This window comes from Canis lupus, chromosome 11 (assembly GCF_048164855.1).
Source record: "Canis lupus baileyi chromosome 11, mCanLup2.hap1, whole genome shotgun sequence".
Lineage (NCBI taxonomy): Eukaryota > Metazoa > Chordata > Mammalia > Carnivora > Canidae > Canis > Canis lupus.
The window spans coordinates 7547047-7574966 of record NC_132848.1 but is presented as its reverse complement, the minus strand read 5'-3'; the positions used below and the strand labels follow the sequence as shown (position 1 = coordinate 7574966).

The 27920-nt window shown below is 39.6% G+C and overlaps 2 protein-coding genes across 11 annotated transcripts in view; one reads left to right on the top strand and one right to left on the bottom strand.

Annotated features, from left to right (window-relative positions):
- The window catches only part of USP15 (ubiquitin specific peptidase 15), a 122955-nt gene extending 113522 nt beyond the window's left edge, over positions 1-9433 (bottom strand). For 7 of the 9 annotated variants that reach the window (XR_012038869.1, XR_012038870.1, XR_012038872.1 and 4 more), the window contains exon 1: positions 9282-9433. Coding sequence is in view for 5 of the 9 variants with exons in the window: in XM_072843048.1 (XP_072699149.1) it covers positions 9282-9370 (89 nt within the window). In the remaining 4 variants the exon portion in view is untranslated. The remainder of the gene's footprint in view (positions 1-9281) is intronic. The other 2 variants (XM_072843046.1, XM_072843047.1) reach the window with 1 other exon arrangement.
- LOC140642449 (uncharacterized) lies at positions 9300-10726 on the top strand. 2 transcript variants are annotated; one of them, XM_072843058.1, is made up of 2 exons: positions 9300-10221; positions 10372-10726. In XM_072843058.1, exons 1-2 carry the CDS (start codon positions 9424-9426, stop codon positions 10435-10437), a joined length of 864 nt encoding a protein of 287 aa, XP_072699159.1. In that variant the 5' UTR covers positions 9300-9423; the 3' UTR covers positions 10438-10726. The 2 variants fall into 2 exon arrangements, with proteins under 2 accessions (XP_072699159.1, XP_072699160.1); XM_072843059.1 differs by having other exon boundaries at positions 9303-10241.
- Positions 10727-27920: the final 17194 nt, after the last annotated feature.

The window sequence follows — 27920 nt, the reverse complement described above, 5'->3', positions numbered from 1 at the left end:
GTACATTTACATTTACATAGCAAGAGCATAAAACCATTTTCAATACTAAAGGAGATACTGATAATTTCTAGCATTTTAAATGATTATAAGCCAGATAATTCACAGGCTTTTTAAAAAAAATTCCAAACTATAACTCAGAATTTCATTGTTTCAGTAAAAAACTTAACCAAAGCTAAGAAATTCTTTCAAATAAAACAATAGCTTGATTAATCTCTTTATATCTTCATTTTAAATTTTAAGCATTTCCAACCTATTTTCTACTTTGCACATTAAATTCATCACTTAGCAAGAACTAATTTTTATGACCTCTTTTTACATCTAAACTAAGACAAAAAAGGAACTCAGGAAGGAGGCCAAGTAAGATTGTAAAAGTGAAAAGAAAACCCATAGAATGGGAGAAAATTTTGCAAATCATCTCTCTGATAAGGGATTTGTATCTAGACAACATAAACTCTTAAAACTCAGTAATATAAAGACAATCTAATTTAAAATGGGCAAAGGATCTACATAAACGTTTTGCCAAAGAAGGTATACAAATGGCCAATACACATATATGAAAAGATGTGCAACATCATTAGCCATTAGGAAAATGTAAATCAACACTACAATGAGATATAATTTTACATCCACTAAGATGGCTGTAATAAAAAAAAAAGGCATTAACAAGTGGTGTCAAGGATGTGGAAAAATTGTAACCTTCATACACTGTTGATGGCAACGTAAAATGTTGCACCCACCTTGGAAAAGAGCCTATCAGCTCCTCAAAAAAATTAAATACCCAGGAATTCCACTCCTAGGTATATACTCAAGAGAAATCAACGTTATGTCTACACAAAAACCTGCACATGAATTGCTCATAGCAGGATTATTTTTAGCAGGCAAAAATGTAAACAACCCAAATGTCCACCAACTGATGAAGGGATAGATTCAATATGGTAGGGCAGCCCGGGTGGCTCAGTGGCTTAGCGCCATTTTCAGTCCCAGGTGTGGTACTGGGGGCTGGGATTGAGTCCCATGTCAGGCTCCATGGAGCCTGCTTCTCCCTCTGCCTGTGTCTGTGCCTCTCTCTCTCTCTTTCTTTCTCTCTCTGTCTCTCATGAATGAATTAAAAAAAAAAAAGATTCAATATGGTACATTATCTATACAATGGAATATTACTGAGCAATAAAAAGAAATAAAGCACTAATACTTCATGAAAAAAGCCAAACACATACATGATTCCATTTATATGAAATATCCCAAACTGGCAAATCTATAGAACAAAAAATACATTAGCAGCTGCCTAGAGCAGGGAGATTTGAGGAGAAATTGGGAAGCAGGGGGCTGCAAATAGGTATGGAGGATTTGGGGGAGAGGCGATAAAAATATTCCAGCACTGATTAAGGTAATGGTTGCACAATTCTGTAAGTATATCAAAGCCTAGTAAACTACATCTGAGGTGGGCAAATTATACCATATGTGAATTATATCACAATAAAGCCTTTTTTTTTTAAAGAGTAGAAGGACATATGCCTGGATGAGATTATTAGAGATGATTTTAAGAGATTGGTACTGAACTAGTTTTTGAAGTAAGTGAAGGTCAGGAATTAGTAAAATTTATTTGAAATTATATGAATGATATGTAATGTCATATGAAGCAGAAATGAGTAAATCATTTTTAAGAAATGAGAACCACCACCAGTACCAAGGCAGAGCTGTACTAATTAGAAATAAGACTGCTAGGACTAGAATGCTAAACCAAGGAGAGCGCCCCCAGAAAATCCTACAGTCTTCTCCAATGGATAACAGACAAAAATGCTCTTTTTAATATGCCAAAGCTATCACTGCCTGATTTTAAAACTTCAAAATATTCATCTCTCAAAAAGTTGTTTCCATAACATGGGTATGGCTCTATGACTCACAGGCAAGCAATACAGTTTAAAATGCAGGCTTCTGAGTTGACTGCACAGGTTAGAATCTCTGCTCTATCACTGGCCCAAGTGTATGGCTAGGTACATCTAACTGTATCTCAGCTTCTGTATCGCAAAATGAGAATACAAAGCTCTTGGGACGCCTGGGTGGCTCAGTAGTTGCATGTCTGTCTTTGGCCCAGGGCATGATCCTGGAGTCTCACATTGAGCTCCCTGCATGGAGCCTGCTTCTCCCTCTGCCCGTGTCTCTGCCTCTCTCTCTGTGACTCTCATGAATAAATAAATAAAATTTAAAAATACAGCTCTTAACACATAGTAATTTTTGTAACCATCACCATATCTATATGGTACATGTACCTCCTTAACTATACCTCTTCAGAGAATTAAGTTTCCACAGCTTGAAATTCATTCAAATTTGTAAATATAAATTTTCTATCTATATCAAAGATAAATCTCTTGATTAAACTGTTAAATTTTGTTAAGCTATTGAAACACATTGTTAAATAATATAAAGCAACCCAAATTATCAGGTCTCTTTTACCATGATCATTTCGCCCTTACCACTCATCTTTTTGTGTAAAATTTTACTCAAGGAACTTGATCTGGCTTTCTAAAACTCAGAATAGCCTGGCCTCAAGGCCACTCTTGGATTTGCTTGTGAGAGCAAAGGAAGTTCTTTCTATGGCTACTTCCGTTACACAATTTTCCTTAACAGTAAAGAATTACCACACTAATATCTGGGTCTTCTCAAAACTAAAAGGAGAGAAAAGGCAGCTAGCCATTACCTTCCTTTTTTGGGGGGAGATCTACCAGGAAACCATGCAGAATCCTACTGACAGAAGCAGTTAAGTGTTGTAAGCATAATCAAATACAAAATACAGGTTAATACTACAGAGGTTTCCTGCCTCATGTTACAATCTGATCTTCTTTACTTCTTTTTGAGGAGTCATTCGTAATAATTCTTTAGATACATCATTTTAATCTGTATCCAAAACTGAGGTCACTTACTATCAGTCTTATTCTAGGTTTCTTTAGTAGTGACTTCTGTATAAACTGGATAATAAAATTGAAAGGAACTACATTCCTTTATGTAAATAGATGGAAAGAGTATGAATAAAGGACTTCATGTATAGTATGAATTACAGTGGAAACTGAGGAAATGAAAATAAAGGGACAAACTGAATGGAGTCAAGGAAGAAAAACAATTGTTTTAGTAATTGCTGAATAATTTTATATAGGAACTAAAGAAGGAGTAACAGTTTAATGAAATACTGTTTGCATTGTATTTGAGTAATGACAGCAAGAAAACATTTTTTAAAAAGATTTTATTTATGTATCTGAGAAAGAGATAGAACAAGTACAGGGAGGGGAGGGGGACAAGCTGGACTCCGTGCTGAGCACAGGGCCTGATGCAGTGTTCGAGCTCACCATCCTGAGATCGTGACCTGTGCTGAAATCGAGTCAGACGCTTAAGAGCGCTCACTTTAAAGGCTGCATAATTACAGAGCATTTAGAAGAGTGGACAACACAGTAAGCATTTAATAAATGTTCATTCACTATGGGTGGTATTATCACCTTCGAACCACATGCAAATCAACTTAATTTCCCTGAGTTCAGACTCCTTATCTATAAGAAATGAACATATACTTTGAGCCTTATTTGAAGGATCAAATCAGATGATGCATGTAAAACACGTTCATTAGTTGTTCTTAACCTTCCCCTTATCTCCTTGCCAATATGCCTGATGGTTTCAATTCACTTTTATCAATAATCATGGCTTATTAATAAAGTAATTCTCGAAGTGAATAATAGAAAAATCACTCTAAACTTATGTAATAAAATGGATATATCTAATGACTAGTATGGCAAAATTGATCTTTTTGCAGTTGCTACTTGTTAGTTTTCAGGAAAGTGTTAGATGTACCTTTAACTGTCTTAATTCTATGCACCTTTTACTGTCTTAATTCAAATGTCTTTTGACTTTGAAAACCCACTAAAATAACTGTTTCTGGAAAAAAAAAAATCAGTTGGTAAACACAGGAACAAAGAATACCAAGCATTCACATTTGCATTTCTGGGCTAGGCTGTTCCTTTGGATACATAGTCCAAAAAGAGATCCTAATGTATTTGTGGTTTACTGTAAATCAACACTTTTAAAATACAAAGTACTAAAACAAAATATCCTGTAAACTCTTACTATCTGCTTGATGTGTTAGTTCTATAAAACTATGTAAGAAGGAGCCATATAGTCTCTACTAAAAGGTTACAATTACTGATAAACAATTGATACTCAAAATTTCAACAATAAATCATCCCACTTTTGTTTAAATGAACTTTTGGATCAAGATAATATTTATTCTATACATTGAGCTAGTTATCTATTAATCTTTAAATGTAATTAAATTCAGATTTTCAGAAGACAGTAAGATTTTCTATATACCCTACCATATCTAAACTGAACAGTCATAAAACACAAGTTTGCAATAAAAATGGTAGAATTCTGCTCCTAGATATAAAAGATTCCATTTAAAATGAAAAAGAAAAAAATATCCTTTTGTTTTTCCTTTTTAAAGTGGAACTACATTTTTAAATGCACAAAATAAGAGGCAGTTACACTACAGTGACTTCTGGGTCTGAATTAAAGCTCCAGTCTACTTGGGTTCAAATCCCAGATTTATCACTGTGTGAACACTTGGGCCTAGGATTCCTATCCTGCTAAATGTGAATTACAGCACATTCACATTCTAGTGGCCTAGAACTGTAGTGATGAGTAAATAAGTTAACATACGTAAATACTTAAAACAGTACCTAGCACATGGTGTTTTTAAATGCAATACTACCCATCATAGCCTGACAAACTAAGTTTTTCTAATTATATGTATATGTTAGCAAGATTAATATATTTGTCACAAAACTATCTTGTAAAAAGAATATTTAATACCTTACATGTGCTGATGGGAAAATTATATGATTTAGAAAAAATAAAATAAAACCTGAATGTCACTAAATAGATAAATGAAATCATGGACTAAAAAGTTCTGGATCTTCTTGGTAAAACAAGGTACATTAATTTTGGATTCACCAACAACTTAGAAGTGATTTAAACACTTATAAAAAGGCTTAAATTAGGAAAAAATGCCTTTCTAGATTTTAAGCAACTAAATTGTGAAAAATACACTTTAATAATGTCACTATTTCTGTCCTTATTTTCATCAATTTAGCAACACTAAAAAAACAGTTTTGCTTCCTGTTTCATTTTCTGCAAATGATGTGACACATACCCTAATTTAGTGGTTAACACTTTGGCACAACTAAAATTAGTATTTATAGTAATAGTAATGTAAAAATTTCTTTAGCAAGTATATACTAAACAATTTGGAGTTTACACTGATTAATAGTGTCCCTTTACATTATGAACTGATTTGTCATTATAAGGTTATTTTCTGTTAGTGTTAATAAAAGCTACACAAACCTAAGAGACTGTATAAAATAAAGCCTCAAAGATTTCTAAGTAAAAGAGCAAGAATCGAAGAAAAGCCCTTAAACTGAATCAGGAGTGTATTCTAATATGAAAACCTCACTGATCCGATGGACTATTTCTTGCCTATTTATTGAAACAAAAAATGTCAGACACATTTGAAATGACTCAGTACGAGTTAAAGTTAGTCTCTGAAGTACCTTAAAATCTACTGGAGTTATGAGAGTTTATACAAAAATGACACAAAACTTTAATTTGTAGAGTTAGCTATGCATTACCATTGCATATACATAAAAATTAGTGAAAATGACTGGTCGAATAACATTTAATAAAAGCAGGGAAGTAATTTGTAGTTATGTTTATTTACTTATGTCTTCAGAGAGTTTTCCATAACCTACAACTTGTCTTTGTAACTCATTTAACTACCTATCTCCCTTAAATGGGTTCCTCTACCTCTAATATACTTAACATGTAATGTACTTAAAATTTTTTTTTCCTTTTTGTCTCATCAAGAAAAACCACCAAATACCTGAAGATTAAGTTATCTTTCATTCAATCTAAGTTAAACAAGTTCTAGTTCCTTTACCCTTATTTCTATAGTTACTAAATTCAAACAATGTGGTTCGTGGTTTTCTACATACCTCCTCTGAGCTAAAATACAGATTAACAAACAGTATTATGATACTACTGGACTTATAGGGAGGATCAGTGTCACTTTCACACCTCATCTTTTTAAGAGGTATAACTCTCCTGTATCAATTTGGGCTTGTCTATGTCTAGTATTAAGCACATTATAAAGTTTATTCATCCTCATTCTAGACTTGTGTACTTATTTTCATCTCTAGAAAGTCAGTGTGCAGATAAAAATCATTCACTATTTACAAATAAACAGAAACTCAAGTTTTCAAGAAGAACCGAATCTTCACCCTTGCCTAAGTGTTAGTTATCTACCAGAGTACTATGAAACAATCCTTATCCAGAAAGTACTCACAAATACCTAATGAAATTAAGTTTCATTTTCATTATTCATCTTAAGGCACTTGACTATAACATCAAAAATCAGTATTAAACTCTCAAGAATAAACTTATGATAAACCTTCCATTTTTTCTCAATAGTCATCAATCTTTCCAAGATGGTTACACACACATACCAAGATAATGTTCCATCTGTAGATGACCCATTTCAGCTATAAAATATCAGACTGGATTTGCACAAATAACTATAAACAGCTAATCCAAATATCTTTTAAAAAGGCATTAAAAAGAGAAACAACTTTTTTTTAAGATTTTATTTATTTATTCATGAGAGATACACACAGAGAGAGGCAGAGACACAGGCAGAGGGAGAAGCAGGCTCCATGCAGGGAGCCCAACATGGGACTCGATCCCGGGACTCCAGGATCAGGCCCTGGATGGAAGGTGGTACTAAACCGCTGAGCCACCCGGGCTGCCCAACTTTTTAACAAGTTAAAAACAAGTTGTAGTGAGTTCCAAAAACTATGAGCCCAAGTAACAAATTATTAAATCTTTACCAGTTCTGAAATCATGCATATATAATGAAATTTGTACTTAGCCAATTATTCTCCTTAAAACTCTGAATCAAACTTTTGTTCTAAACTATTTTCTTTTTTGACAGATTTTACCTAATTGCAAATTAAGTGGCCTAAACCAAACTGGTTTTTGCAAATCCTCAGTACCATCCTGCTCCGGTATTTTTTCCCTTTAACTAAGAGGTATCATCAATTTGAGGACAAAAACGTTCACATTTTGGGGCACCCTGAGTGGCACAGTCGGTTAAGCATCTGACTCCTGGTTTCAGCTCAGGTCGTGATCTCAGGATCTCTCAGGGTCGTGAGATTGAGCCCCACATCAGGCTCATCAGGCTTCCCACTTAGCCGGGAGCCTGATTAAAAAAAAAAAAAAAAAAAAGACTTTCACCCTCTCCCACTGCCCCTCCCCAGCCCTTTCTCAAATAAATAAATAAATCTTAACAAAATTCCACATTCTGCTGTTATCTAAATATGTGGTCTTCAATGTCCCTTTCTTTAAAATGAACGCATTTAAAAGACTCAAATTTACGACTTCCTATATTTATTCTTTATGACTATTTCCAGGGCAGCCTGGGTAGCTCAACGGTTTAGCGCCTCCTTCAGCCCGGGGCGTGACTCCGGGGTCTTGGGATCGAGTCACACGTCGGGCTCCCTGCATGGAGCCTGCTTCTCCCTCTGCCTGTGTCTCTACTCAGAGTACCACCAACTACTACTCAGAGTACCAAAAACATAACATTAAAAAGAAGTAATATCCATCTGAATCATAGCCATTTTTAAGAGGATAGAGATCCCCATTTATGTTTTTTATGAGGTGGGAACAGGTTAACTAATGGGAAGCTAGGATTAATTTATCTTTTAATAATCCAAAGACCAAGGTAATTATGTGTCCTAGGAAATATCCAACTTCCACACAGGAATAAACATCTTACAAACACTGACATGCGCAGTAATGATCATTAAATCATCTAGAGATCGTATTTTCTGTTCTAGTGCAACAAGTGCATGTTTACACCGTTAGGGATTTTCACCATATAAACCCAGAATGTATGTAGCCCAACAAAGTAGGAAGAAAAGTACCAAGACTTAGATCAAAAAACACTTAAAAGTCAAGTCCCAAGACTGCCATCTGCTAACTTACTTCAAAATCCACTAATACTACAGCATTTTATCGGAAGTAAGTGGCGGGGACAACACAGCGACTAACACTTAACGTCCTCTCCTAAACAGATAATGTCTTGGAATACCTCCTCAAGATCGAGAGAGTACACCCCTATCACGGAATTTTCGTTGCCCACTTCACGGATGAAGACGGGGGGGGGGGGGGGCACAGCGATTCAAACTGCCTGTCCTCCAAGTCCTGCCCCAGGTGAGGCGGTGAAACGGGGACCTAACCAGGTCTCAGTCTTAGGTTCGTTCCCTCCACCAAGTCGTAGAGGGGCCCGTGCATCCTACACCGCCGCTACGGTGACAAGCAGACAAGAAAACAGCGGTCACTGTATATGAAGAAGCACATCCCTCCTCTTCTTCCTGACAAACACCACTTGCCCTTTAGGTCACGTATTCCCGTATTTAAGCAGTGCCGACCACCACCGGTATTAAATCCCTACGCGTGCTACCTCCGGCGTTTGCATCCTCTGCTATTTCCTAGGTCTCGAGGGTAGCAAGCGCGCTGAGCCTCCAGCGGACTTATCTACTTCGTGCAGGCCTGCGGCTCGCCCGCCCGGGAGGGAAGGGCTGCGCTTCCGAGAGGCGCGGCGGGTCCCGACCGAGCCCCCGCCGAAGCCCGGGACCACGTGGTTCCCCCTCTGCTCGGCCCGAGGTCCCGGACTCTGCCTCCTCCGGCCGGGGGGCTGGGGCTGGGGGCTCCGCGCCGCGGGAGGTGCCGGGGCCGGCCCACCTGTGCAGCCCGCCTCCCGGAAGAACGCCGGCGTCGGGCCAGCCAGCAACTCGCTCGCCGGCAGACGCCGCGGGAGGAAGCGAGCGGAGCAGCGGCGCGGGCCGCCGAGCTGTCAGCGCCCGACCGCGGGCCGCCGCGGGGAGCCGGCGTCCGGGCAGGCCCGAGGTGGGAGCGGCGCCGCGGGGGCCCGGCGGACCAGCGCCGCCGCCGCTCCCCCCAGGCCGCTGGGCGCGCCGTGACCGGCCGCGAGCCCCGGCCCCCCCTACCCGCCCCCGGCTCCGATCCTCGCCCCCGGCGTCCGGGGGCCGCCGACACCCCGCTCGCCCGGGGCGGCCGCCGCCGGACCTGCCCGCACCTGTCACTGGCGACAGACAGCGGCCCGCAGCCCCCGCCCGGGCCTCCGCCGCCCTCCCGCCGCCGCGGCCGCCGCGGCCGCCTTCCCTCACCAGGTGTCCCCTTTCCGGAGCGAGGTTTTGAGCAGCGTCGCGATGTCGGAGCGCTGGATGTCCAGATCCGCCGCTCCGCCTTCCGCCATCTTCTTCCACAGGCGGCAGCGACGGCGGCGGCACGCCCCGGAGCATTGTGGGAATGGCGTCGCGCGGCCCCGCCCAGCCGCAGGGCGAGACCAAAGCAGACGCTGGCGCGGGGGGGGCCGCCTCGGGACAGCGGGCGGGCCCGGGGGCGGCCGGAGCGGGCGGCCGGGGTCTCCCCGCCCCCCGCCTCGCGGGCGCTGCCTGGGTTGCGCCCTCCCGGGGGGGCCGCTCCTCCAGCCCCGCGGTCCGCCGCTTCCCCGCCTTCCCCGCCCTGTTGCCCGCCGCCGCCTGCGCGCGCTCGTCTGCGCGTCCGCTCCGGCTGGAGGGCGCGGCGCGGCGGGGGGCGTGCGGACCCGGAGCTGCTGCCGGACGGCTCGGCGGCTCCGAGAAGCTGCTCGCGGAGCCCCAGCCGGAGATCGGCGCCCGAACAAAGACCCGCCCGAGCTGGAGCCCGAGCTGGAGCCCGAGCTGGAGCCCGAGCTGGAGCCCGAGCGCAGCGCTGGGCTCCGTGCATCCCCCCCTCCCCCCGCCCGCCCCGGGCTCCTTCCCGCCCTCCTCCTGCTGCTGCAGGTGGAGACCCTCCGGAGGCTGCCGGTGGCGCCTCCCAGGCACGCCCAGACGCCGGGCTGCAGTGCAAACCGCGCGCGGTGCCTCGCCGGCCGCGTGCAGCGTGTGTCGCGCCAGGTGCCAAGGGAAGGACACGTGCGAGACCTTTGTCCCCCTCGCCCCACACCAGCGCGTCCCGAACCACGTCTCCCCGCGGGCGTGTGCCCGCTCTTCTTTAGCAACCCCGGCTCCTAGGGTGGCCACGGTGCCACATGGGGAAGTCGAGGCTCAGCAAGCAAACGCTCAGGTCAGGCAGTGAGCGGAGGGGTGAGTGCATGACCTAGGTTCCAAGCCCCGCGCGCCCTCCGGCCGCCTCTCCTGTCGAAAACCCGCTCTGAAAAGAGGAGAGTCTGGGCTGCCCTGGGTTCATCTTTGTGGTTTTCTTTTCTTTTTGTAGACCTGCGTGCGGCTGGAGGCTAGCAGCGTGCTGCCTAAGGACCAGCTCCGGATTTGTTGCAAGTGAATCGTGGCAAAACTCCTGGGAGTATTTCCAAGCATGAGGAGGTCCAGAAATGTGACTGTAGGATGATGGAAGTGATGTGAAAAGTCTCAAAGACATTCAAGAATCCCTGCATGGCGGGGGGGATCCCTGGGTGGCCCAGAGGTGTAGCGCCTGCCTTTGACCCCGGGGCGCGATCCTGCGGTCGGTCGGCTCCCTGCATGGAGCCTGCTTCTCCCTCTGCCTGTGACTCTGCCTCATTCTCTCTCTCTCTCTCATTAATAAATAAATAAAATCTAAAAAAAAAAAAAAAGAATCCCTGAATGGGGGCAGGCCCAGGTGGCCCAGGGCATGACCCCGGGGTCCTGAGATCGAGTCCCATGTCCGGGTCCCAGCGTGGAGCCTGCTTCTCCCTCTGCCTGTGTCTCTACCTCTCTCTCTCTCTCTCTCTCTCTCTCTCTCTCTCTGTCTGTCATGAATAAATTAAAAAAAAAAAAAAAGAATCCCCGCATGACCTCTTATCTCCCCATTTTTAAGGTCTAGCCTAACTCATTTGGTGGAAATGCGGTAAAGAGGGATGCAGTTATGCTAGTGAGGAGTACTGAGCCCTTCCAAATAGAAGTAGTGCATCCTGGCATCATGATGTGTGCGTATCAGCATCATGGTTGCTTATTTTCTTCAAAATAAAACTATTTTGCATTATCATGTCGTCCTTGATCTGAGGGTCTGAAAGAAGCTTCCAGTTACTGCTGTTTCTTATATTATTTGCCTTTTCTCATAAGAAAAGGTTAAAAAATTAGTTTCTCTAACCGTGAGTACCATCAAAGGGTCACGTTTTCCTCCTCCCAGCTAACCTCTGAAAGACAAATAATTTTCCAAGGAAAAAGTTGCCTCTCGCAGCAATATACGGGAAGACTATTGGAGTCATAGGAATAGGAGTTGGAACGTCATCTCAACATCTAGCTACAAAGTACTTTTAGTTTAATCATAAAATTAGGGATATTAATACCTGGCTTAAACGATTTTTATGAAGATTAAATGGAACAATATGTATTTATTGCCTGAGACATAATAGCCAATCAGTGAGCACTAATGTTGTTTCCTGGTGATAGGATGAATTATGTAATATATAAATTATATCTCAATAAAGCTCTTACAGACTGAGGTCAAAATGCTCGCCCTGAGGTCAAAACCATGCTCGCAGGCAGCCCAGGTGGCTCAGCAGTTTAGTATGGACTTCAGCCCAGGGCGTGATCCTGGAGACCCAGGGTCGAGTTCCAAGTCGGGCACGTCTCTGCCTCTCTCTCTCTCTCTCTCTGTGTGTCTCTCATGAATAAATAAATAAAATCTTTTTTAAAAATGCCCTCTGTCATTTTATACACATAGCATAAATGAGAAGTGATGCCTCATGCACAGTCTGCTATTCAGTTTCCTTTCAAAGAACATGCATATTTGAAATGTTGAAGCCTGTACCCATGCAACAAAGTAAAATAAACTTTTCATTTGCACCACCTTCAAGGCAATGAGTTAACTGGAGATACATATAGAAGTTCAATGTTAATTTGAATTGTGCATCAGGTTTATGAGGTCATTTTGTAGACTTAATTAGTTGCCTTCAGAGACAGGAAAGAAGTAACAGTTATACTTCTAGAGTTCCAAGACCAGTTCTAAACACTTAAAAATATTAACTTGCTCCTTATAGCAACCCTATGAGGTAGGTATTATTATTCCCATTCTGTAGAGGTGGATTGAGGCAATTGACAGAATTCAGATTTGAAACCAGGCAGTCTAGCCCCCAAATCTAGAAGTATGGGGTTAGTTTCAATTTTTCTACCAATCTTTATGATCTTACCCCCATTTGGTTTTATTGAGAAACAATTGACATTACTGTATAAGTTTACAGAGTACAGCACGATGGTTTACTCACATTTTTGTGAAATTGATCTTGAGTATAGCAGTCAACTTTTTAATGACCTTAGTCTACTAATTTATGGAAATTCTGATTATTTTACTTGTGCTTCTACTTTCAATTATGTAGAGAAATAAGATTGTTCATAAACATTGAATTAGTTGAGATCCATTTCCCTTCTGAATCGGTAGCAATTGGTGAAAAATGTAACTTTCTCTTACATCACATAGATAATTGAATATAAACTAGGACTTACATTGCTTATTTGGAATCAGTGTCCAGAGGATTCCCTTAGTTAACCTTGTAAGAATGTACTATTTGCTTGGTGATCATTACATTCTCATTCTCAGACTCTCTAGGCTTTTCTTGTCCACTAAAACCTTAACCTAGGGCTTTGAGGAGGGGAAAGGAGTATGCTGAGAACTTCAGAAATTAGGATTGGTATAAACAAAGTATACCTTACATAAAGTCAGAGTAGGATTTGAAATCAGAGATGCTCTAGGAAGGGTTCCTTGATCCTCCAAATAATTTCCTTCTCACTGATGTTTAAATCCTTTTCAGAAAGGTTCTTATACACACCAATTAAAAGATAGGACTTCAGATGTAAATACTTCGGCAGAGAGTAAGGTTTAAACCTGAGGTGTCAAATGAGAGTCAGTTTTCAGATGGACCACAGAAAGAAGAGGGAAAAAAACTTTTTTTTTCATTTTTTTAAAGTTGAATGGAAGAAAATACAGAGAAGCCCAAGACAAGGTTTGTCTAATTCACAATATTGTTTGGTGCTAGCTACATAAGCCTAAGGAAAAATTTTCCAGAATGAGCACATCCCCCAAAACAGCAATGATTGATACCTTGCTGTCTTTATTTTTCAACTCTTACTACCTTTGGTCTTCAGTAAGCTCTGTTTCATTTCTTCCTTCTACCTTGTTATTCCTCTACAGTTACTCCCTCTGATAACCCCCTCTCTCCCCGATTTTATTCACTCCTCCGAACCATTCTTTTCTCTTTAGTAATTTTATCATTCTCTTCTCCCATTTCTAGCTCTCTAGATAGCTAAAAGGCAGTGAAAAGGCAGGGGAGTAGTGCAAACACCAAAACAGCATGTAGTAAAGTGTTTAATCTGTTAATGACATTTTGAAACTCGAGATATGAATAGAAATTGTAAGTGCTGTGATACAGTTTTTAAAACTTAAAAAAAATACAGAGGCTCCTTATTTCAGACAAATGTTAGGTCCTGACAAGGAGAAAGAAAAAGTAGTGAAATGAATACAGTGTCTTGTACAAAGAGCCACTATACTAGGACTTTTTAGTTTGGCTCAGTGCCTCTAACCAGTTGGATAACCTTGGTCAAGTCATTTAATCCCTGTGAGCATTAGTTTCCTCATTTCCTCACGAAATAGGGTGATTAGACTCTGAGGGATTTATTCATGAGAGACACAGAGGGAGAGAGAGAGAGGTAGAGACATAGGCAGAGGGAGAAGCAGGCTCCACACAGGGACCCTGACGTGGGACTCGATTCCAGGACTCCAGGATCACACCCTGGGCCAAAGGCAGGAGCTAAACTGCTGAGCCACCCAGGGATCCCCTAAAACTCAAATTCTTGCAAGGGTTATACTATGTAACTAATATAAACGGGTAAAGCAAATTTGCTAAGATAGTAAGAAGTTATGGGGACTCTAGTGAACTGTCGGCCCCTATGAATGTTACATAACGTTTTTTAAGAAAGATTATTTGAGGGAGAGAGAGAATGTGTAAGCACAGAGACCAGGGGTAGAGGAAGAGGGAGAAAGAACTTAAGCAGACTCTACTGAGCAGAGGCTGATGGGGGCTCAATCTCAGGACCCTGAGAAGGTGGCCTAAGCCGAAACCAAGAGTCAGACACTTAACCAGCTGGACCACTCCGGTGCCCCAATGAAAGTTATTTAAATTAAAAAATTAGAACAAGCAAAATTATATCTCCTACCCCAAAGGTTCTGGAAAGTTTCATTTTAATATGGGCCTGAAGTCTGGGAATTGATTAATCTGAAGTGCTACTTGAATTTTCTTTTTTGGTAGCACACACAAATGGCTCTGAGAGCTGGCACTACCCTGAAGGTTGATGTCAGCCTACACTATAGTGGATACTCTCTGAGTGATAATAGAACTAAACTGAATTGAATCAATAAACAAATCAAATAGCCTTATAGGCCTTAAATTCTATCATGAACAAGAAAAAGTCCTTAAGAGATGTAGTACATCCTGTGGTTCCTAGATGTTTTTAAATGAAAGGTACTTGTATGGTGAGAGACTTTTCCAATAAAGAATTGTATTATCCTAGATATATGAGTAATATAGATTGAGTCAAGATTGCTAGTAGGGAAAATCTGTTTTAGATTTTGTTATCTATATTTACTGACAGATTCAAGGCTGATAAAGAACCACTTCATGAAAAAAAAAAAACAGAAGGAAATGGTAAGCAGCCTCTGAATCTTTTCCCAAACTTCCTAATAATGAACTTTAGAAAGCAAAATCATTTTAGACATCCTGATTTTAATTTTAAAAAACAAGTTAAATCAAACAAACTATTGATCTTAACTTTATATACTTGGTCATTTTTACTTTATATCAGCTTTGGGCAAGAGTTTAAGAATGTTTTATTTTATGTTCATGGATTTTGAAAATCTACACATTCAAAGTGAAGTAGAGAGTTCTGTAATGATCCACAACAACTGCAACTACAACTGCAACTACAACTGATTCTGCAACTACATTTGTTCCAGAGACATTAACTTGTTTTCTCCCAAGAGAGGACTGAATTATTCAGACTTTCTATTTGATCAATCCTCGTCTTCAGTTTGGCTTAGATAGCAAAAAGATTTAAACTGCTTACAAAGAGTTTTAGAACAATACAATAGCAGGTCTTGACAAATACATGCATGTTCCAGGAGTGATTTAGACATTTAATGAGGCATTTTCATGATGTTGTCTTCCAGCTAACTCTAAGCAATAGGGCACTACATACTCTATTAAGGGCCTGTTAGAAGACCTCAACAAGATAAAACAATTTAGTGGTTTTATTTTATTTTATTATTTTTTAAAAGATTTTATTTATTTATTCATGAGAGAGACACACAGAGAAAGAGGAAGAGACACAGGCAGAGGGAGAAGCAGGCTCCATGCAGGAAGCCTGATGTGGGACTCGATTCCAGGTCTCCAGGATCACACCCTGAGCTGAAGGCAGGCGCTTAACTGCTGAGCCACCCAGGGGTCCCCAAGTTAGTAATTTTATAAAATATTTACCTTTGCTTTTTGTCGCTCACCAGTATACTACTGTCAAGGCCTTTTTAAAATATGTCAATGATGGATTGCTAAAATGATTAGTGGCCCAAGTCTACTATATAATGTATTTGTAATGATTTCCACAGTAGGAAGGATTCATGAGATAGGCAGGAAATAATAATACACTCCACATGTAATTCAACTTAATGTTTATGGAAATGTCTATAGAATATAGTGGAAAGAGTATACATTTTAGGATTGGAAAGACCTATATTCGAACGCTCCTTTCTGCTACTTGCTAGTTAGTTCTGTAACACTGAAAACTTAGTTTCCTCATATGTAAAATGGGATAAATAGGCTTATTTCATAGGATGCAGTCAAAAGAGAATAAATAATGAATGTGAAGTGCTTAATAGAACTCCATATATAGTATCAATTACTTACAAAATATTTTCCCTTCTTCAGCTGGGGCAGTTACTAAACAAATTCCTTAAGATCACAAAGCTGCTATGCGATGACATTAGACAGTGTGTTAAAATTAATAGTATCCCATGTCAGGGAAAACAAGTTGCTGAAGGGGCTAAAAGGATAATATTAAAATTTCAGCTTTACTCAGTCTTTTCTATGTAGGTATTCTGAAGGAGAAAGCAATGCATTTGGAAGCCATAGTAGAATATAATAGAAAAATATTCATATGCTTATGAAGGTTCTCTGGTTACAAAAGAAGAGAGACATAACAGATTAAATATGTGTGTCACTGTCATTTTACCTATAGACTGACAACACAGTGGGCAGAATTGTGGCTCCTCAGATATCAATGTCCTAATCTCAGAACCTGTGAATATATTATCTTACATAGCAAAAGGGACTTGCAGGTTTGATTAGGGTTAAGGGGAACCTTAACCCCTTGAGATGGGAAGATTATCTTCTATTATCCTATTGGGCCCAATCTAATCACATGAATCCTTGAAAGTGGAAAAACTTTTTGACTGTGGTCAGAGGTTAATATGACAATGGAGGTATGGCTTTGAAGATGAAATAAAGTGGCCATGATTGAGGAATGTAAATAGCTTCTAGAAGCAGGAAAAGATAAGGAAATGAATTCTACTCTGAAACCTCCAGAAAGGAACAATGTTGCCAATGCCTTAACTTCAGGCCTGTGAGACCTGTATTGGATCTCTAAACTATAGAAATATGTAAGATCATATGTTTATGTTGTCTCAAGCCACTAAGTTTATGGTAATTTGTTACAGTAGTAATAGAAAACTAATACAGACAGATAGTAGAACAGCTACCTTAATTTCCTACCCTAAGGAAATTAAGACAAAGCAAAATCTTTTTAGATCTAAAATTGACCAACATGTCCATCTACTGTATCACTACACAGATATGTCATAGATAGCAATTATAAGGAATTGGCCTCAGTAAGATATATTATCTCAATTACTATTTGACAAAAGTATGGAAGATATTTTTTGCAATGGGCTCTAGAACTGATATGATACAGAAAGTAATAGCCATGCCAAGGTCTTCAGTGATTATGAGATTTTTTTTTTTTTTTGGAGGAGGAGAGAGAGGGGAGGGGTGGGGGACAGGTAGAGAGAGAGAGAGAGAGAGAGAATCTTAAGCAGGCTTTACACTCAGCGCAGAGCTGGACACAGGATTTCATCTCACAACCCTGAGATCATGACCTGAGCCAAAATCAAGACTTAGATACATAACCAACTGTGCCACCCAGATGCCCCAAGTGATTATGAGATTATTTCAACTTTGTAGACAATAACACTAGATTCTTAACATCAAGTTATAATAAATATCCATCAAAGGTAGGAGCCTGGAGCTTATAAATTGTGGTGATTATGTTTCAACTGGCCAGATACAAGCCAGGATGGATGACAATAGATCCCCAAACAGCTTTTAGACATGTTGTACTAGAATAATTATCAGCATGCTATGCAAAAGACATGCTATCAAGACTTACTAATAGAGATGCTGAATCAAGTGTAGGGAAGCTAAAACAGCTGTTAGCCAACTTCATGATTATAGTCAGAGGAAATTGAGTCAAGGTGACTTATAAGAAATGGAGCTATAAGTACATATAGAGCTAGATAATACACATAACTGCTAGCCAAGATAGATTACAAACCAATACATGTGGCCCAAAGTTTTCGTCCTTGTTTCCTTCCTCCCTTCCTCTCTTCCTTCCTTTCCTCCCTCCTTCCTGCCTCCTTCTCTCCCTCTTTCAGTCGCTCTCTCCCTTTCTTTCTTCCTATCTCCAAAGGCATTTGGTAAAACTTTATATGGACAATGGTTTCTTGATAAGTACTTACGGAACAAAATGTCTTTGCAGGCAGATTAAACTAAGAATAACACTCAACTCCACTGACTACTTAAAGTGGTTAATAGAAAATAGAAGTAGATCAAGGTAAAAAGAAAAACACCCTGCTTTTAGTAGAGCGAAGGCTAGGTGCTTTTAGACTCTATATGCTGTAACTGCATTTGAATAGCTCATGTAAATGGCTTTGTACTGTAAGTTTCTTTCAGCCCTTTCAGAAAAAGATGAATTGCAAACTTTTTTCTCTTGAAGTAGAATTAAAAGAAATTAGAAAATTAAAACTCCAGAACTATTAGCTTTCTAAAATAAAGGAAATTTCCCCCCAAATTCTTACACTGTTAACATTTGCATTTTTTAGCTTTATATTTTCATATTGCACAAACTTGGAAAACAAACAAAATCTTATAAAGATGTGAACACTACCTAAGGTGAAAGTTCAAAACTATGTTAAAGAGAGTAAATAAGCATTTAAAAATGTAGAAAGAGTCATCTATGGCAAATGATAAGAAGGAAATTTTTTTAATAATAAATTTATTTTTTATTGGTGTTCAATTTACCAACATACAGAATAACACCCAGTGCTCATCCCGTCAAGTGCCCCCCTCAGTGCCCATCACCCATTCACCCCACCCCCTGCCCTCCTCCCCTTCCACTACCCCTAGTTCGTTTCCCAGAGTTAGGAGTCTTTATGTTCTGTCTCCCTTTCTGATATTTCCCACACATTTCTTCTCCCTTCCCTTTTATTCCCTTTCACTATTATTTATATTCCCCAAATGAATGAGAACATACACTGTTTGTCCTTCTCCAATTGACTTACTTCACTCAGCATAATCCCTGATAAGAAGGAAATCTTTACCAACATTGATTCTATTACATATTTGCTATCATGATATGGAGAGCTGATTATGAAATCAACTGAGGAATTTTTTATATATTTCCTTAAAAGCTATAGAAATAGTATTCTCTGATGTAGACCTGAGCAGAAATTAAAAATCAATTGAATGAGATGCAATCCAAACTAGAAGTCCTAACGATGAGGGTTAACGAGGTGGAAGAACGAGTGAGTAACACAGAAGACAAGTTGATGGCAAGGAGGGAAACTGAGGAAAAAAGAGACAAACAATTAATAGACCATGAAGATAGATTAAGGGAAATAAACGACAGCCTGAGGAAGAAAAACCTACATTTAATTGGGGTTCTCGAGGGCGCCAAACGGGACAGAGGGCCAGAATATGTATTTGAACAAATCCTAGCTGAAAACTATCCTAATCTGGGAAGGGAAACAGGCATTCAGATCCAGGAAATAGAGAGATCCCCCACTAAAATCAATAAAAACCATCCAACACCTCGACATTTAATAGTGAAGTTGCAAATTCCAAAGATAAAGAGAAGATCCTTAAAGCAGCAAGAGACAAGAAATCCCTGACTTTTATGGGGAGGAGTATTAGGGTAACAGCAGACCTCTCCACAGAGACCTGGCAGGCCAGAAAGGGCTGGCAGGATATATTCAGGGTCCTAAATGAGAAGAACATGCAACCAAGAATACTTTATCCAGCAAGGCTCTCATTCAAAATGGAAGGAGAGATAAAGAGCTTCCAAGACAGGCAGGAACTGAAAGAATATGTGACCTCCAAACCAGCTCTGCAAGAAATTTTAAGGGGGACTCTTAAAATTCCCCTTTAAGAAGAAGTTCAGTGGAACAATCCACAAAAACAAGGACTGAATAGATATCATGATGACACTAAACTCATATCTGTCAACAGTAACTCTGAACGTGAACGGGCTTAATGACCCCATCAAAAGGCGCAGGGTTTCAGACTGGATAAAAAAGCAGGACCCATCTATTTGCTGTCTACAAGAGACTCATTTTAGACAGAAGGACACCTACAGCCTGAAAATAAAAGGTTGGAGAACCATTTACCATTCGAATGGTCCTCAAAAGAAAGCAGGGGTAGCCATCCTTATATCAGATAAACTAAAATTTACCCCGAAGACTGTAGTGAGAGATGAAGAGGGACACTATCTCATACTTAAAGGATCTATCCAACAAGAGGACTTAACAATCCTCAATATATATGCCCCGAATGTGGGAGCTGCCAAATATATAAATCAATTAATAACCAAAGTGAAGAAATACTTAGATAATAATACACTTATACTTGGTGACTTCAATCTAGCTCTTTCTATACTCGATAGGTCTTCTAAGCACAACATCTCCAAAGAAACGAGAGCTTTAAATGATACACTGGACCAGATGGATTTCACAGATATCTACAGAACTTTACATCCAAACTCAACTGAATACACATTCTTCTCAAGTGCACATGGAACTTTCTCCAGAATAGACCACATACTGGGTCACAAATTGGGTCTGAACCGATACCAAAAGATTGGGATCGTCCCCTGCATATTCTCAGACCATAATGCCTTGAAATTAGAACTAAATCACAACAAGAAGTTTGGAAGGACCTCAAACACGTGGAGGTTAAGGACCATCCTGCTAAAAGATGAAAGGGTCAACCAGGAAATTAAGGAAGAATTAAAAAGATTCATGGAAACTAATGAGAATGAAGATACAACCGTTCAAAATCTTTGGGATACAGCAAAAGCAGTCCTGAGGGGGAAATACATCGCAATACAAGCATCCATTCAAAAACTGGAAAGAACTCAAATACAAAAGCTAACCTTACACATAAAGGAGCTAGAGAAAAAACAGCAGATGGACCCCACACCCAGCAGAAGAAGAGAGTTAATAAAGATTCGAGCAGAACTCAATGAAATCGAGACCAGAAGAACTGTGGAACAGATCAACAGAACCAGGAGTTGGTTCTTTGAAAGAATTAATGAGATAGATAAACCATTAGCCAACCTTATTAAAAAGAAGAGAGAGGAGACTCAAATTAATAAAATCATGAATGAGAAAGGAGAGATCACGACCAACACCAAGGAAATACAAACGATTTTAAAAACATATTATGAACAGCTATACGCCAATAAATTAGGCAATCTAGAAGAAATGGACGCATTCCTGGAAAGCCCCAAACTACCAAAACTGGAACAGGAAGAAATAGAAAACCTGAACAGGCCAACAACCAGGGAGGAAATTGAAGCAGTCATCAAAAACCTCCCAAGACACAGATGGCTTCTCAGGGGAATTCTATCAAACGTTTAAAGAAGAAACCATACCTATTCTACTAAAGCTGTTTGGAAAGATAGAAAGAGATGGAGTACTTCCATATTCGTTCTATGAGGCCAGCATCACCTTAATTCCAAAACCAGACAAAGACCCCACCAAAAAGGAGAATTACAGACCAATATCCCTGATGAACATGGATGCAAAACTTCTCAACAAGATACTGGCCAATAGGATCCAACAGTACATTAAGCAAATTATTCACCATGACCAAGTAGGATTTATCCCTGGGACACAAGGCTGGTTCAACACCCGTAAAACAATCAATGTGATTCATCATATCAGCAAGAGAAAAACCAAGAACCATATGATCCTCTCATTAGATGCAGAGAAAGCATTTGACAACATACAGCATCCATTCCTGGTCAAAACTCTTCAGAGTGTAGGGATAGAGGGAACATTCCTCGACATCTTAAAAGCCATCTACGAAAAGCCCACAGCAAATATCATTCTCAATGGGGAAGCACTGGGAGCCTTTCCCCTAAGATCAGGAACAAGACAGGGATGTCCACTCTCACCACTGCTATTCAACATAGTACTGGAAGTCCTAGCCTCAGCAATCAGACAACAAAAAGACATTAAAGGCATTCAAATTGGCAAAGAAGAAGTCAAACTCTCCCTCTTCGCCGATGACATGATACTCTACATAGAAAACCCAAAAGACTCCACCCCAAGATTGCTAGAACTCATACAGCAATTCGGCAGTGTGGCAGGATACAAAATCAATGCCCAGAAGTCAGTGGCATTTCTATACACTAACAATGAGACTGAAGAAAGAGAAATGAAGGAGTCAATCCCATTTACAATTGCACCCAAAAGCATAAGATACCTAGCAATAAACCTAACCAAAGAGGTAAAGGATCTATACCCTAAAAACTATAGAACACTTCTGAAAGAAATTGAGGAAGACACAAAGAGATGGAAAAATATTCCATGCTCATGGATTGGCAGAATTAATATTGTGAAAATGTCACTGCTACCCAGGGCAATATACACGTTTAATGCAATCCCTATCAAAATACCATGGACTTTCTTCAGAGAGTTAGAACAAATTATTTTAAGATTTGTGTGGAATCAGAAAAGACCCCGAATAGCCAGGGGAATTTTAAAAAAGAAAACCATCGCTGGGGGCATCACAATGCCAGATTTCAGGTTGTACTACAAAGCTGTGGTCATCAAGACAGTGTGGTACTGGCACAAAAACAGACACATAGATCAATGGAACAGAATAGAGAACCCAGAAGTGGACCCTGAACTTGATGGTCAACTAATATTCGATAAAGGAGGAAAGACTATCCACTGGATACAGATGCAATGAAATGCCGGGACACCGGCACCCCAATATTTATAGCAGCAATGTCCACAGTAGCAAAACTGTGGAAGGAGCCTCGGTGTCCATCGACAGATGAATGGATAAAGAAGATGTGGTCTACGTATACACTAGAATATTCCTCAGCCATTAGAAACGACAAATACCCACCATTTGCTTCAACGTGGATGGAACTGGAGGGTATTATGCTGAGTGAAGTCAGTCAGTCGGAGAAGGACAAACAGTCTATGTTCTCATTCATTTGGGGAATATAAATAATAGTGAAAGGGAATATAAGGGAAGGGAGAAGAAATGTGTGGGAAATATCTGAAAGAGAGACCGAACATAAAGACTCCTAACTCTGGGAAACCAACTAGGGGTAGTGGAAGGGGCGGGGGGCGGGGCGTGGGGTGAATGGGTGATGGGCACTGAGGGGGGCACTTGACGGGATGAGCACTGGGTGTTATTCTGTATGTTGGTAAATTGAACACCAATAAAAAATAAATTTATTTTATAAAATAAATAAATAAACATCCTTCTACACTTCCTCTTAAAAAGAAAATAAACAGTTGAGGTGCACTTTAATATGTGGTTATTTGGCCCAACTCCAGATATACTGAATCAGAACCTCTGGGAGATAAGGTTTAGAATTCTGCATTTTAACAAGGCCACTGGTGATTCTTGTGCTCTCCAAAGTTTGGGAAGGACTAGACTAAGGAGATAGGTTGGCTTCTTCATTTAACCCTGCCCAGATTCAGGCAATGATGTGATAAGAGTAAAATTGTATTGTAGCTGCAGGGCTGGAATGTCCATTCTTGATAGAATAATTTTTTTATCCCAGCCCTCTAGGATTATTTAATCTCAGTAAATGAAACGAATAACTCTAGTATAACTCACATACTGTAACTGTCAGCACTTCAAATAGGATTTTTTTCTTTTTAAAAATATGATAATTTCTTCAGTGAAGATGTTGGCTTGTATCAGTGGATTGATTTCGTATTCAATGATTTATTCTATTTGTTGTATGTACATTAACCATTTTATAGTCACTAGGCTTCTTTTTTTAGTACATAAATCGTTTATCAGTTAAAATACATTATACTGCTAAGAATTGTGTATCCAATTGATGGTAAATATTTTTATTAAACAATGTAATCAATTTTTCTCTTAAAAGAGATGTGCTGCATATATAAAAAGACCTAATTTAAGATTTTTTTTTTTTTAAATATTTTATTTATTTATTCATGAGAGACAGAGAGAGAGAGGGAGGCAGAGACACAGGCAGAGGGAGAAGCAGGCTCCATGCACCGGGAGCCTGACGTGGGATTCGATCCCGGGTCTCCAGGATCGCGCCCTGGGCCAAAGGCAGGCGCCAAACCGCTGCGCCACCCAGGGATCCCGACCTAATTTAAGATTTAAGCCATAAATGGTTAAATATAAATATAATACAAATATACTAGAGTACATAGATATTTATAATTACAGATAATTTTTAAGCAGATAGAATGAAATATTTGTGTAGTGAACCACACATATTTCTCTATGACGATTTAAATGTATAATAAGTTGTAGATTCTGTACCAAAACCATGTTAGCTTTATATTTTTAAGGATCATAGTCTTTGTTAGAGCACCACAGTAGAAACTCTTATTATTAAAAGCTGATTTCATTCTGGAAGCACTGAAAAGAGGAAAAGACTTTATTGTAGGCTGCTGTCATCCTCAAACTTAGGGTACATAGGAATCATGTAGGGGATATGTAAAAATGGTACATTCTTTAGTACTTACCAAATCAGAAATTAGGTGGTCAGAACCAGGAATCTGTAGTGTTCTAAGCCTCCAGATGTTTCTATGCAGTTAAGTAGTCGTTGGAGAAATCTTGATTTCTATAGAAAAAGACTGCAACAAAAATAAAAAATCAGTAATTATCCTTTTTATTTCTAAACATTCTCCATTGTGTATTGTGACAGTGGATACCCCTCCCCTATACTACCCCTATCCTACCCCAAAATGAGCTTATATCGTCTTTTCTTCTGGGGTCTTTTACCCTTCCTTCTGTAAGTTCAGCACATGTAGGAGCAGTTTAGGGGCCCTTTGTATTGAAAATACAACTTCCCTGAAAAGTACTGAACATTCCTATGTATTGGTTTATGAAACCAACTCCTTTACACTGTCCTATTTTGACAGGTAAGGAAGAATATAACATGGGAATCAAAGGAGTCTTGCATAAATAAACTATTAGATAACAGAGACTACGGCAATGCAAACATGGCTTTTTAAATGACTAAGAATGATTAAGTGTAATTAAATTTAAGAGCAAAACATCTAGAAAAATGTTACTTAGAGATGCATTTCCCTAATTGAGGACAGATGGAATTGAAGGGTTTGGGTTAGCTATAACTAAGATTTCTTATTTGGAAATTATTGCCGAATAATTCGCGGAATCTCCTTTATTAATGATATTTAAAGTTGCATTTGAATGTTTTCCTGTTTAAAGTCAGGACTCTGGATTGTTATCCTGATGTTGAATTCAGCCCTTCTTTATTAAATGTTGAGGAGAAATGCTCTCATTCACATTTAGTAGCTCAAATAGTAAAATACAAACTTGGAAAGGGCAAAGAAAATTAAAGATCAACTATTTGAGGATGAGAAGTAAATATTATTTAAACAATATTTGAAGTGGGTGATAAGTATGAAGGACACTCAAGGGAACACTCTAAACAAGTGCTTGACTTGCAGTGGCAAATGTGGAGGAAACAATCTTTGAAAAGATAAATTTGTACATTTGGAACCAAATGGTCTTAGAACCTAATGGGCCTCTAGCAGTCATCTGGTTTAATCTTCACCTTTTCAATGAGAGAGATTGTGACATATCAAGGTTACAAAGCTAGTAAAAGGTGGAACCAGGACTAGCATTCAAATAACCTTTTACTTCATTGCTCTTGTAATACCACAATGATTCAATAAATCACTGTATTGATGCTGCACATTTTTAACATGATTTGATACTAAATTGGAAACTTACCAACAATGCCAAAAGTTAGAGTTCTCCCTATGTCAGAGATTGCTTACTGTCTCCAAATACATATTCTTTTCTTCCATAGCAATAGAAGTTTCAGCTGAACACAAGGCCACACAACCAAACTTTGGATTTCTTTTTCTTTCTTTAAAACACTGACATATAATTCACATCCCATGCATTTGACCCGTTAAAGTGCACAATCCAATGGCTTTTAGAACATTCACAGAGTTGTACATTTATCACTACAATAATTATAGAATATTGTCATTCATTACCTTCCCCCCAAACCCCACATGCTTTATTGGTCACCCCAACTCCTCTTCCCCCAACCCTAAGCAACCATGAATCTATTTTCTATGTATACAGATTTGCTTATTCTGGACACTTCACATAAATAGAAACAATAGGTGGTCCTTTGTGAGTGGCCTTTTTGATTTAGCATAATGTTTTCAAGGTTCATCTATGTTGTAGCATGTACTGGTAGTTCATTATTTATTGCTGAACAATATTCCACCGTATGGATATATACACTTAATTTATCCATTCATAGTTGGTGGACATTTGGTTTTCCCCTTTTGGATTACCATGAGTAACACTATAACACTGCTATGAAGATTCACGTATTTGTATGGACATACGTTTTCATTTCTCTTGAGTATGTACTTGAAAGTGGAATTGCTGGGTCAAATGGTCACCCTATATATAATGTTTTTTTTTTAATTTTTTTAAATGTTTATTTATTTATGATAGTCACAGAGAGAGAAAGAGAGAGAGGCAGAGACACAGGCAGAGGGAGAAGCAGGCTCCATGCACCGGGAGCCCGATGTGGGATTCGATCCCGGGTCTCCAGGATCGCGCCCTGGGCCAAAGGCAGGCGTCAAACCCCTGCGCCACCCAGGGATCCCTAAAGAACAGTCAGTCTGTTTTCCAAAGTGGCCGCACCATCTTACATTGCCACTAGTAATCCTGTTTCTTCACATCCTCAGCAGTAACCGTTATTATCTTTTTGTCTATAATAATAGACATCTTGATGTGCATGAGGTGTTATCTCATTGCAGTTTTGATTTCCATTCCTTTAATGGCTAGTGATGTTGAGGATCGTTTCACTTGCTTATTAGCCATTTGTGTTTCTTCTTTGGGGAAATATCTATCCAGATTTGCCCACTTTTTAGTCAGGTAATTTGTCTTTTTGTTATTGAGATGTAAGCGTTATTTGAATATTCTGCATACTAGACCTTTATCAGATAGATGATTTCCCCAAATTTTCTCCCTTTCTATGAGTTATCTTTTCACCTTTTTGTTGGTGTCCTTTGAAGCAAAAATCCTTTAATTTTTGTTACGTTTAGTTTTTTTTTTTTTTATGATTGCATTTATTTATCCGTGAGACACACACACACACAGAGAGAGAGAGAGAGAGAGAGAGAGGCAGAGACACAGGCAGAGGGAGAAGCAGGCTCCATGCAGGGAGCCCAACGTGGCTGGGCTGAAGGCGGCGCTAAACCCGCCGAGCTCCCCCCCCCCCCCACCCCCCCACCCCCGGCTGCCCAGTTACGTTTAGTTTTATCTATTTTTTCTTTTGTTGCTTATTTTTTCAGTATTCTAAGAAACCATTGCTTAATCCAGTGTGCTACAGACTTATACCTTTGTTTTCTTCTCGGAGTTTTATAGCTTGAAAACTTACATTTAGTGCAAGGAAAGGGTCTAACTTAGTTCTTTGATATTGGATGCATAATAGTCCTATCATAATTTGTTATAACTCTTATTCTTTCCCATTCTTAACCGTCTTGGATCCCTTTTTCAAAATCAATCATAAGTGTGAAAACTCAACTATTCCATTCATCTCTTTGTCCTTAAGGCAGTAACACAGTGCCTTAATGCAGCTTTGCGAAAAGTTGTGAATTTAAGAAGTGTGAGTCCATCAACTCTGTTCTTCTCTCTCAACATTGTTGTGGCTATTCTGGGTCTTTTGAAATTCCGTATGAATATTAAAATTCACTTTTCAATTAAAAAAAAAAGCCGGTTGGGATTTTAATAAATATTGCTTAGAATCTGTAGATCAGTTTGGGGATTATTACCATCTTAACAATATTGTCTTCCAATTTATGAACATGGATTATATCAGGGTTTTTTAATCTCCCTTGCAAATACATGTGGTTATATTCTAGGTTGTGTTCAATAGAATGTGGGCACAAGTGATGTGTGCAACTTCTTATTTAAGTTCTTAAAAGAAAGGGTCATGTTTATTACTTCCTTCCTTTTCCACCTTTCTGCTGGCTGAAAATTAAAGATGATGGTAGGAGCTAGAATTATCACCTTTCTCCACATACTGGAAGCCACTTACTGAGGATGGCAGAGCAAAAAGATACAAGGAGTCTGGAATTCCATCATTAAATCATGACATTCATGCTGGACTCTCTACATGGACTTCTAGGTGAGAGAGACATTTCCATCTTGCTTAAGACACTGTTCTTTTGGGTCACTT

Coding starts and splice junctions, on each gene's coding strand:
- LOC140642449 (XM_072843058.1), top strand. CDS start 9,424: ATGGCGTCGCGCGGCCCCGCCCAGCCGCAGGGCGAGACCAAAGCAGAC. Junction 10,222..10,371: donor CTCAGCAAGCAAACGCTCAG/GTCAGGCAGTGA, acceptor TTCTTTTTGTAG/ACCTGCGTGCGGCTGGAGGC.